Consider the following 12,206-nt stretch of genomic DNA (forward strand, 5'->3'; position numbering starts at 1 on the left):
GAAAAATGGCAAGACAAAGCAAAAGCTGCAGGCTAAATGGATAAACCCCGGAGCCCGTTCGCTGCACAACTTTAGCATGTTGTAGCAATCTAGAACCTTTACTTTTGTTTTCAGCTTGGAACCCTAAGCATCTGCCAGAGCCATTGTTTCCAGAAATTCACCTTCAAAAAAATGGTGTGGAGAGCAGAATTCTACTGGCGCAATCCCGGGCATTCATCCGTGGTGGGACAACCAAGTGCGGTGGAGGGAGAGGCCTTGTCCCTGTGAGCACAACACGGAGCAAGGTGAAGCCTCCACCCACAGGAGGACATGTTCTCAGCACACTCACCCAGCTCAGGGGCTTCCTGGGCGCAGAGTGCTAACATGGGCCTCTTGGATTTCAATGGCACAAAGCAAGGGAAGATTGTCCTCTGTCCAGATCCTGCACCTGCCGGCTTTCTGTCTGTGTGACTTTAAGGATGCCACTAGTGGGGACCAAATAATGCAAGGGGTTGGGGGAGGGGGTTATTGGGTGCCTGGGGGTTGCAAACAGCGTATTCCTAAACTCACATAGCCCTCACCACCATGAGGTGCCTTTACTGAGGTCCCTGCTCTACAGATGGAAAAAGTGAGATGCAGATTCCTAAACGCACGTGGCTGTAAGTGGCAGCCACAAAAGTGAACTTGAACGCACAAATCGGTGCCATCTCAGGAGTGGGTGTCTCTTTCAGCAGGCTGTACCCTTGCTTCCCACGGCCCATTCTTGCTTTCTTATTTGCTAATAGCATCCCGGCACTCTGTTGCATGTGTGGTCCCCAGCAGGAAAGACTATTTTCAGCTAAGTTTGGTCAAACCACAAGATTTGGCCAGTGGGGAATGTGAGCAGAAGTGGTTCTGCAACTCCCAGACAAGTGTTCTCCTCCTCCTCCTCCTCCTCCTCCTCCTCCTCCTCCTCCTCCTCCTCCTCTTTTCTCTAACTACCCCACCCCTGCCTCCTCCACACACCCTGGGTGGAATGCAGACAGCATGTATTCAGCAGCCATCCTGGCCCATGATGCAATCTGGGGAGTGGAAGCCACGCAAAACAGAGCAGAGAGTGATAACGCGGCCTGCTTTGTTGACTGAGTGCTGCACAGAAAGCCACCTTCAGCACCCAGGCCTGCAGCGCCGACACTGCTCTTCACCTGTCCACTGGGGCTGGGCAGTGGCCAGGTTGTGTAGTTAAAGCACTTCCAGGCTGCTCACATGGGCATCCTGTGCCCAGGTGCTGCTGTGTTCAGTGTGTTCAATGGAGAACAAGCAGGCCTGGCATCCATTTCTCTCTCACAAGGAACTTGGCTAACTCTAAGGGCCAGGGGTGACATTGAGAAGTAAACCCCACATCTTGCTAAGGGTTGTGTGGATTGAGGCAGGTGTCATATAGTAGAGGGCGTGTCCTGAGGCTCGGTATGTGCGCCCTTTGAGCTTCTAGCCATGCTGTCCTTGTGTGAGCATCACAGTCACACTCATGGACACAGTCACACACCCCCATGTACAAACACATGTGCACAAGCACATATGTACACATACACATAAGACACACACACACACACACACACACACACACACACACACACGTCACTGAGTCATGTACCAGGAGTTCACTTCTCTTTGCTTCGGGAGAAGCCAGAGGAAGCCTCTAGGGTCCACCACTAAGGATGGAAGCCATGTGATGCATGCCTCACCACACATGCCAAGCAGTGGTGAGTATGTATGAGACTCCTCACACAGATCAGTGGCAAGGAAACAAAATCAAACAAAAGGAAATCCTCCAAGAAGCAGCCTATGGAAAGTAGCATCTGCAGTTTGACCCACTCTCACAAGTCAGCACCATAGATGATTAATAAGGACACAAATGTATCCAAAGTACACTTCAAGACTCAGTGGGGTGGGGGGGGCAGGGGGGAGGGGTTGGGGGGCCAGTTTGTGTTGGGTTGGGGTGGATCTGAGAGGAATTGGAAGAACAATGGAAGCACTTAAACTCAAAACGCATTGGTCGCATTACGAAAGTCCTAATAAAAATTATACTGAATAAAAATAGTCAAGTGGCCATCTATGTGGGGACCAGGATGAAGAAAGAAAACTCATGCGAGACCAGAAGATGCTACGCCAGGGTCGAGGTGGAGACACAAAGCAGACTACAGTGGGAGCTAAACCCAGGCACAGGCTTCTTCTGGTCCTCTCCGAAAGGACAGCCTCTCCAACCAAGAAGGATGGCGGGACAGAGGCCTAGTGGCTTCACAGTTGATGTCTCTGAACAAAGAACTCTTCTGTGGCCCAGGCTATGCTTGGGCGGGGAGACAGGGGCCAGCTGCTGCTCCTCTGGCCTGGAACCTTCCTTCTCTTGCTGAATGGCCTCCAGCCAGCCCTCGCACCCCTTGGACTGCCCTCGGGTGCCAGCCAGCGGATGTAGAAGGAGGGCTCTGGACCAACCTGAGCTCCTGCTTTGGCTGGCTGGTTGATCCCAAGCAAGTCACCTTTTCTTCCTTGATGAACCTCAGTTTCCCGGTTTATAAAATGCGAAGAGTGGTTCTACTGAAGCAGCAATGGGCGGGAAGTATAATGAGCAAACTGTGACGTCCCTCTCCTGTGAAACTTTTATTCCACAGAGACAGACGGTGTGGAGAGAGGGGAGGAATTCCCGGTACCAAAAAACTGCCGAACACAAAGCAGTGCTGTGGTAGTGTCCTCCCTCTGCGGATAAAAAACACCCTATTGAAGGCCACTTAAGGGGAAGAGGTTGACTTCAGATCACACAGGCCACTTAAGGGGAAGAGGTTGACTTCAGATCACACAGGCCACTTAAGGGGAAGAGGTTGACTTCAGATCACACAGGAGCTTGAGGCAGCCAATCACATTGCATCCGTAGTAAAATGGGGGGAGGAGGGAGGAGTCAGATACATGCTTACTTCTTTTCATTGGTCCACGGCCTAGCGCGTGAAATGATGTCCCTCACAGGCCGGGGCTTCACATTTCACTTAACCCAACTAAGAGAAACCTTCACAGGCATCCTCAGAGGTCCGTTTCCTAGTGATTATAGATTCTATTGACAATCAACACCGACCTTCACAGTCACTGAGTTAATATGATATCTGTAGACTATTATCTCCACAGCCTCAGAAGACGAGATAGGTGGGAGAGATGGGGTACTGTTAGGTGAGAGGGGGACGTTCCTGCCCTAGCCCTGGCAGTCAGGGAACGCCCCTGACAGAGATGGGATTTGGAGGAAGTAAGGGGGTCAGCGACTGGTTTGTCTGGAGACAGTGGTATTCCCAGAAGTGGGCTCAGGATAGAGAACCCAGTGTGACTGGAGCAGAGTGAGGGATGCGGACTGAAGGAACTGAGCCTCTCACGTAGACGGGCCAAGGACGCCCCCAGAAACCCTTTCCCACGCCCGGTGACAAGTCTTGGAAGAGCAGACACCACTTGGTCCTTCCGCAAACCATGAGCAAAGTAATACAAACTCCACTTCTGGTATTGAGTTCTTGCTGTATGCCAGGCCCCGATTTCTTGGCGTAGAGTCTAGGGACTGTCAATTGGGCCTAAGAATGGGAGATATTCTTAGCCCCATTTTCCAGAGCAGCAAAAATGAGACACCCCCCCCCCAAGAAGCCGCTGGCCTTGAACCAGAGCCAGATCTCTCTGATGCCAGACCCTGGCTGCCTCTGACCACATTGTCAGACAATTCTTTGTTTACAGCTCGCTCTCCTCCGCTGTAGCCAGCCACTTGTGCTCATTCACGGTTTTATTTTACTTCCAAGGTCCCTTGTGTCCAAATCTGCCCAAAGAGCAGCTGAATGAATGAGCTTTCGGAGAGGGGCGGGCCCTCTTTCCTCTCAGGCAGCTCCAGTTTGGATCTGGAATTGGGAGGGGGCTGGACAGGAATTCCAAGCCTCCAGAGGGTCAGGATCCGAGAGGGGAGGGGGAAACCGGGAGAAAGCGAAAGTGAAGGGAGCTGGGAGGCCTTGTGAGGAGGCGCAGACAGGGAAGGAAATCTCCCGGTCAGTAATAATTCATGGGTTCAGGAAGCAGCCCCGGCTGGAGCGCGGGAGCGGGGCGTACGCGGCTGGCCCTGTGGGGAGGGGCCTGAGGAGGCTCCTAACTAAAACCTAACCCGGCTGGGTCACGGTCAAATGGGAAGGGGGTGTGGGGGGACCAGGTGTGGGGACCGACTATCCCTAGAGGCCCCAGGCTCTGAAAACTTAAGGGCTTCCTCTCCCATTGCCTCTGTCCTAGGCCCCTTTCAGGACTAGACTGCGGCCCTTGTTGCTAGAAGTCTTCCAGAAAAGCAAGAAGCTCCTACAAGCCTTCTGTGCTCCACAGCTCTGGCCACCATTTGAAAGGGGGAGGGGGACAAAACGTTATTTTCAAGGCCAAGTGGATGCTGGTTTGACCAGTTCTGGGATGGCACTGAGGAACAGGTATGAGTGACATGGGGACCCTAATGGCCAGCATCTGCTCAGTTATTCTTCCCAGGGCCTTTACAAGAAGAGAATGTCCAGACTTTATTCTGAAATTTTTGAAAGAAGTGGGGAGGGGCACTGACAGGAGATGAAGGAAGCCTGGGGGCATTCTAAGAGTGGTCATCTGCACTCTCCCACAACTTCAGGTGACACAAAACTGTCCTATTAACGCCACCAGGATCCAAGGTCTGGAAAGGAAAAGGAAAATCTAAAACCACGCCTAACATACTGTCGAGTCCCACCAAATAGTTGTCACGTGACTGAATGGGACTTGGGTGTTTGTTTTGCTGGGAAAGGGAAGAAAAAAGGAAGATGACCTCGCTGCCCTCGGACAGTGCCAGCGTCACAGTGCTTGTTGGTGAGCTCGTACCAAACGCAGTTTCCTGGGCCACACTCTGAACGGCTGAATGGTACTAGTCTGAGAAGCTCTACGTCCAAAATCCCTGGCCACGGTTCTGACAGTACACCGAAATAGCTGGAACATGGGATTAGATTTTTTGAGACATGCTCACATTGAGACGGAGTAAACAGGCCATGCTTGCCTGTCATGCTAACCTGCCAGCGGTCTCCCAGGTGTCTGGGTCTGCGCTCCTGGCCAACCCAAGCACAGAGCCTTTGAGAAAGGCCAGCAGCTCCGGGGCCACTTTCGACTTGGGGGACCCAAAGGCGGGCACAGCGTCATTGGCCAGGGCGGGGCGCGGCGGGGGTGTCCCATTGGCCCAGCCGGGGCCTCCTCGTGATTGGCTCCTCCCCCGGCTATAAGGAGGCCGCCGGCGGGTTGGTGAGAGCGCGCGGGAGCGCACGACCAGGTCAGCGCCTACGGTACCAGGCGAACGGAGGCCCGCGGCCGGGCGCCCATGGCGTTCGCGCTGCTGCGCCCGGTAGGCGCGCACGTGCTGTACCCGGACGTGCGGCTTCTGAGCGAGGACGAGGAGAACCGTAGCGAGAGCGACGCGTCGGACCAGTCGTTTGGCTGCTGCGAAGGGCTGGAGGCAGCACAGCGCGGCCCGGGTCCCGGGAGCGGGCGGCGGGCGAGCGGCGGTGTGGGACCCGTGGTGGTGGTGCGGCAGCGACAGGCGGCCAACGCGCGCGAGCGGGACCGCACGCAGAGTGTGAACACGGCCTTCACCGCCCTGCGCACGCTCATTCCCACCGAGCCGGTGGACCGAAAGCTGTCCAAGATCGAGACGCTGCGTCTGGCGTCCAGCTACATCGCGCACCTGGCTAACGTGCTGCTGCTGGGCGACGCGGCCGACGACGGGCAGCCGTGTTTCCGCGCGGCGGGCGGTGGCAAGAGCGCGGTCCCCGCCGCCGACGGCCGTCAGCCGCGCTCCATCTGCACCTTCTGTCTCAGCAACCAGCGCAAGGGGGTGAGTGCGCATCAGTCGGCCGCAGCCGGGCATGCAGGCTTGGGGGCGGGGGCGGGCCTCCTCCCGGGAGCTCTGGACCCCCATAGAAGTGAAGAGGAAGCGACGTCGGAGCAGTGGCGGAACCGCGGAGCAGAAATTTCTTGCTTAATCCCCAAACAGAAAGCGGGGAGCCCAGAACACTCCGGTCTGACTTAATTGTGCCCCGAGAGGTGCCTGCCTTCGGGGACCTTCCTCTTTGCCCGATGCTCGCCCTCAGTTATCCCGGAGGCACTCCAGATCAAGGCAATGCCCACATTTACAGAAAGCAGGCTCTGGGGTTGCTAGGTGGATAGCACTCTGAGCTAACACCTTTAATAAATTATTCCAGGCCCCAAGACATGACCCAGGAGCGGGAGACTGAGAAGAAAATGAGGACATTTACTTGTACTTTAGAGCCTAAGTCCTCAGCCTGTGTGCAGGAAGAGGTCCCTGAAAAGTGTCCAGCCCCGAGAAGGATGCGGAGTTAGGCGGGGACACTGTTGTCTGCTTGTGTCAAAGAAGCTGGCTGGGCACTGCGGAGCAGCATGTCCCTGAGGCCTTCCTAGCCAAAACGTTGCACTGGCTGGCGTGACCCTAGGCTCTCACTCACCCTTCGAGCCTGGACTTTTCTTAGTCAAGGGAGCCTGCAGTTTCCATCTGGGGAAACTAAGGTTCAGAGAGTCCTGTCTTGCTTCCATAGCCATGGGGGGCGGTCCTGGTGGTGGTGGGGGTTGTATTCAGTCCCTCAACTCGTGCACCGCTTCCCAGCTCCACCCTGGGAAGGCCTCAGTGGCCTGGCCTCAGACCAGCCCTCTGGCTCAAACTCCCAAGCCTGTCTTCCCCGGCCTCCAGTGCCTCAGTTTCTCTGAATAAGTCTTCTTAACCTTTGACTGGTATGCCTTGGAGGGTCTTGTCGGTGCCCCAAGTGGGGGAGGGAAGTCAGAGCTGGGCCTTCAGGTGTGCAACTGGCATGGAAAGGCTAGCTGGGCCCCACCACAGTACTCCTTTAAAGCCTGTCACCCATTCATCCAGGTCAGCTGTCCCTAACCACCCAGTCGCTTGGGTCTGATTGTGCCCAGAGAAGCAGATGTGGTCCCTACCTAGCAGGCAGTCAGGTGCTCCCTGTATAGTGTCAGGGCCAGGACAGGAGGAGGAAGACGAGGATACTGTGGTTTGGTGGGACTTTGAGAACCCAGGGGAAGCCCAGCCCTAGGACAGGACTTAAAAGCTTCTGTAGTAAATTCCTAAAAGATGTGTGGAAACCGAGGCAGGCGCATGGATAAAGGGGTGGAGAAGGGTGATTTACAGCATGTGTGGTGGGACCTGGGGTTTGCAGTCATGGTCTAGACCAGTGGCTTCCAAATAATGTGACCCTTTAAAACAGCGCCCCATGTTGTGGCGAGCTCCCCCCTCCCCCGACCATAAAATTATTTCATTGTTACCTCGTAATTGTAATTTTTCTACTGTTATGACTCATAATGTAAATATCTGATATGGAAGATATCTGATATGTGACCCTTGTGAGAGGGTTGTTCCACCCCAAAAGGGGTCGCGAACCACAGGTTGAGAACTGCTAGTCTAGACAAAGAAGTGGCAAGTGGGGAGATATTAGCGAGAGGTAGACCACCCCGTGACAGGCGTCTTCCACGTACTGACCTTCGCTCAGCACTCTGCATTTGGGTCCCTTGACAGGCAGAAAAGGAGCCCTGTGGCCCTGTGGCCATCCCCACCTGCTTGGACAAGCTGCCCTTGCCCAAGGGGCACAGCAGTGATGGAGCAGGCTTGGCGCTCTAGCCTAGCCAACTGGAAAGTGGGAAGGGGCACAGCAGGAGGGCCCTGTGGCTGCAGGCTGCAGAGAGGGTCCATCAGTGCCCACAGCCACCGCAGTTGGGATGGGGGCTCCTTTGTAGGACCGGGGACTGTCCCATGCTTCACAGGCCTGCCTACGCCTGACAGCTGCCTTGGGATCTGTCTGTGGGATTAAGAACTCAACCAAATTTGGTTGTAGAAGCCATGCTCAGTCACACAAGCTCCTCTGGGAATAGGCCAGAGGGGTGATCCTCGCCAGGGCTGGCCACTCCAGGCCTTGTCTGGAAGACACTAGATGTTTAAGGGGAGCCTCTACATACTTCTGAGCTCTGAGGTAAAGAAGGTTCCAGACCCCACTCCTTCCCAGGCCACTACCCTTCTCTGATCCCACATGGTCTGGGATCAGGGTTACCATGGACACTGTCCCCTACAGCGCCTTCCTGTTCAGGGATGGGTTAAGGTTGCCTCTGTGGTGGCAGGACTGGGTGGAAGGAAAGTGGGTCCTTGTCTCTGCCTTGTTTTCTCTTCTGTAGCTGGGAGTCGAGCTTGACAGGGTCGCTTTGTGAAGCTATCCCCTGTTGTTGGTGTGCCCAGCTCAATAGCAGAGGGTTGACAAGGTGCCAGGGAGTGCCACCAGAGGATGCTGGTAATTGTATCATGAGTGTTTACTGACCACTTACTGTGTTCTTCATGCTGTACTGAGCTTTTCTTAGTGAGCATGGCGGCTCAGGCCTGTAACCCCAGCCACCCAGCAGGCTGAGGCAGAAGGATCCCAAGGGTAAGGCCTTCAGGGAAAAGTAACCATGAGGCAGGACCTATAGGAGCAGAACACTTGCCCGCCACAAACAAGGCCGTGGGGTACTAGCAGAACACTTGCCCGCCACAAACAAGGCCGTGGGGTACGGTGCCCTCTACCACGCACACAAGAGCTTTATCTGTTAGTGTGTGTCACCTGTGACAGCTTGCTTATCCTGTGAGGTAACACCTTGCTACCAGTGGGGAAACTGAGGCTGCATCCAGCAGGGAGTCCATATTAGAGCAGGAGCATCTCACTCTGGACCTGGTTTTTGAACCTGTTCTGGGGGTTCTTGGCAGTAGACACAGCTGTGTTCCCATTCCACAGCACCTTGGGTGGCAGGGGTGGGGGTGGGGGGAATCCATTCCACAGATGAAGAAACTGAGGCTCAGGGAGGTAAAGTGTTCCAGAAGCGTTCCCACAGAACTCAGGTCTCTGCATGACCTCAGAGTTAGGGTAGGAGGTGGTGACCCCTGTCTCTGAGGACCCAAGAGTGAACCAGGGGGTGGGGGAGGATGCTGTTCCCCTCGCCTCCCTCTCCATGCTCCATCCACCCTTCTCGGCTACTCCTGCCAGAGTCTGTCTGAGAAGCCCAAGCCCCAGGCTCTGCTGGGACCATGGCCTCAGCCCTCAAAATAGCCCTGCCTGTGAATGAACATGCTGTCCCTGGGCCCAGAGAGCCTCCAGGGAGGCTGGGCTCACATCTGGATGGATCTGCCCCAACCTGGGCTGGGGCAGAGTCGGGAGACAGCAGAGGCAGAGCTCCCAGATGCTCTACTGAGGTCACCACCAGCTTGGCTGCTCCCAGCTGACGGGGCGCTTAACTGTGATACTTCATTCTATACAGGGCCTGGAAGTGGGGCGGCTTGACAGGCAGTGGGGTTCTTCCTAGCTCTTATTAAGCAGCTGGTGTCTCGGGGCCAGTTACTCAACACCAGAGTCCTCAAAAGAGAGAACACTAAGCTGAGCATGGGGTACAGGCTTGCAACCCAGTACTCAGATGAAGAACACGTCCAAAGTCAACCTAGGCTACATAGCTACATACTGTCACGAAGAAAGGAAAAAGACAGAGCTGGGGCTGCGAGCTCTCTGGCTCTCGGTGTGGGTCTAACTTATGTCCAATCCAAGAATATGAGAGGGGCGAGGCTGAAGGATGGGTGGTTTTAGGGACTGCAACCATTAGCTTAAAGCAGCACTCACTAGTCCCTGCAGGGCTGCAGCCCCAGGCCCTGCCGCTTCCTGGCCTCCAAGTCTGACAGGGATGCAAAGGCAAACCTTGCCTCCCTCCTTGGCTTACTCCAAGGAATGTCCCCAATAGCAACAAGTGGAAGACAGTCTCATTCACAGAGAATCTTCTGTGAAGAGCAGAGCCGAAGGTGTGTCCCCCGCACAGGGGAGACCCTGGGTGAAGGCAAGGAGGCCAGAACCCCCCTCCTCACATACAGAGACAGACAGACAGATACACACACACACACACACACACACACACACACACACACACACACACACACACACATTTCCCAGCTAGCACCTGGAACTGCTAGGGGCCTTTTCTTTTCCCTTAATATAAAATATGCTTTACAGTGTGTGAAAATTGTGTGGCCATGGAATGTAGCTCAGGGGTAGAGCATACAGTTAGCATGTACAAAGTCCTGAGTTTAATCCTCAGCACCTCCTGCCCAAAGTGTATAGATGTGTCTATTATATATGCGTGTGTGTGTGTGTGTGTGTGTGTGTGTGTGTGTGTATAACATTTGGGGGGATTGTTTTTGTCTGTGAGACAGTGTCTTATTATGTAGCTCTGTCTGGCTTGGGACTCACTATGTAGACCAGGCTGTCCTCAAACTCATGGGCAAGCTTCCTGTCTTTGGGATTCCAGGCATGTGCCAGCACACCCAGCATATATTAGATTTCTTAGGTAATAGAATGTCAGGTGGGGAAGGAGTGGAAAATGTAAGCTATTGTAAAGGAAGGGTGCCTCTGATGTCCCCTCTGGGGAGGGGCATTCTTTAGCAATGGCTCATACACATACTCCCTCCAGAAGTGGCATTTGCTCCCCTCTGCCCGTGCTGTTGTCCCTAAGCACTGTCACCCCATGACACTTATTGTCAATGTGGAGTCCTGTCAGCCTTTTCAACAGTGAGTTTATTGCGCGGCTTCCGTTGCTCGGACAAAGTTCCCTGACTCACGTTCCTGACTCATGTTCCTGACTCACGTTCCTGACACCTCTTTCTCTCCTGCAGGGCAGCCGTCGTGACCTGGGGGGCAGCTGCCTGAAAGTGAGGGGTGTAGCCCCACTCCGAGGGCCTCGGCGATGAGCCTGGGTCCTTGCCGTGTTTGCTCCGAGAAGGATTCCAGAGAAAGTGGCCAGGAGCCAGCCCCTACCTGGACAGGGGAGAAGATTCCAGAAGCCCGAACCACTCCCGCTTTGTATAGGGTTCAGAGGACAATGGCCTGGACTCAAGGCCCACGCTGGAGAGCCACGACGACCCATCTACCCATCCAGGCCTAGTGGCCAGGGACAAGGCAGAAATTTTGGAAAGCCAAAGACTATTTTTGAAAGTGTGTGTGTGTGTGTGTGTGTGTGTGTGTGTGTGTGTGTGTGTGTGTGTTTGTGTGTGCGCACGCGTGCACATGTGCATGTGTACATGTGATATGTGAGAGAATTGGTGGGGTTAAAATAAATGTATTTTTAAATAAATGGTGTGTATCTTGGCTAAGTAAGGGAAGGTGGTATGAACAAGGGACTTAAATACAGACTCCTTTCTAGGGCTTAGACTGTCACAGCTGGGGCAAAGGCTCCACACCTTGGACGGAAAACTATAGGCAGGCTCTCCTCAGAGCCTTCCTTTGGCTTAGTGTTATGAACACCATTGGGTGGTGGCCAAAGAAATCTACCTTATATTTATTTTTGAGCAAGGAATAGATCCATGGCTCTATTCATAAGCTACTAGAAGGCATGGCCCTCATGTCCCCACACCAGTTCCTCGTTCAGGCTCTCTGTCACAGGTTTTTGTGATGTCCCCTCTCCCTCAGTGCAGTTTGCTGCTGTCTGGGGTCAGTTTGGAATCGGCTTCATTCTTCTGTTAGCTGCTTATGCTGCCTTTTGTGAGTGTTTTACTGTGACCCACCTCTCACTGTGACATTGCCACCCAGCCTGCAAGACTTTCCTCAAGGGCTGAAGGCAGAAATTCTTACCTGCCTTAGCTTAGCTTTGGGAGACTGGTATGTGACAGGTAACACCCTGAGGTCTGTTTAAAGCCTAAAGCAGGGGCCATTGAGTAAAGTAAAGGCACCAAGCTTGACAATCCGAGTTCAGCCCTTGAAGCACACATAGTGGGAGAAGAGAACAGATCCCCACAAGTTGTCCTGTAACCCCCACATGTGCTCCCCCCATGCATACACACAAATAAACTGTGACCAAAGGGAGGGACAGTGCAGTACTTCCAGTCAGGGGGGGGGGGGCCTGGTGGTGGACCTGGGAGACAGTGCCCATGTTTCCACAGTTTCTCATCTGAGAAAAGGGCACAGACAGCCAGACTGGTAGGGTTCGGGGAGGCAGGAGGATCTCGGGCTCTCGGGCTCAGCCTAGGTGCCCAGGGAGGCCAGCACCAGAAGCTCAGAGAAAGCAAGGAGGAAGGCTGGGAGAGGCAGGAACAGCAGCCAGGCAGCTGTCCTTATCTCAGCAAGGGACATCCAGCACTGTTGCTATGCTCTCTTTCAGCAAGCACA

The 12,206-nt window shown here is 54.3% G+C and overlaps 1 protein-coding gene across 1 annotated transcript; it reads left to right on the forward strand.

Moving 5' to 3' along the window:
* Window positions 1-5,251: 5,251 nt before the first annotated feature.
* Window positions 5,252-11,305, forward strand: TCF15 (transcription factor 15). Its single transcript, XM_084775369.1, has 2 exons — window positions 5,252-5,851; window positions 10,718-11,305. Exons 1-2 carry the CDS (start codon window positions 5,339-5,341, stop codon window positions 10,790-10,792), a joined length of 588 nt encoding a protein of 195 aa, XP_084631495.1. The 5' UTR covers window positions 5,252-5,338; the 3' UTR covers window positions 10,793-11,305.
* The last annotated feature ends 901 nt before the right edge of the window (window positions 11,306-12,206 follow it).

Source organism: Acomys minous (assembly GCF_964271855.1).
Source record: "Acomys minous genome assembly, chromosome: 3".
Classification (NCBI taxonomy): Eukaryota; Metazoa; Chordata; class Mammalia; order Rodentia; family Muridae; genus Acomys; species Acomys minous.

Coding starts and splice junctions, on each gene's coding strand:
- TCF15 (XM_084775369.1), top strand. CDS start 5,339: ATGGCGTTCGCGCTGCTGCGCCCGGTAGGCGCGCACGTGCTGTACCCG. Junction 5,852..10,717: donor TCAGCAACCAGCGCAAGGGG/GTGAGTGCGCAT, acceptor TCTCTCCTGCAG/GGCAGCCGTCGTGACCTGGG.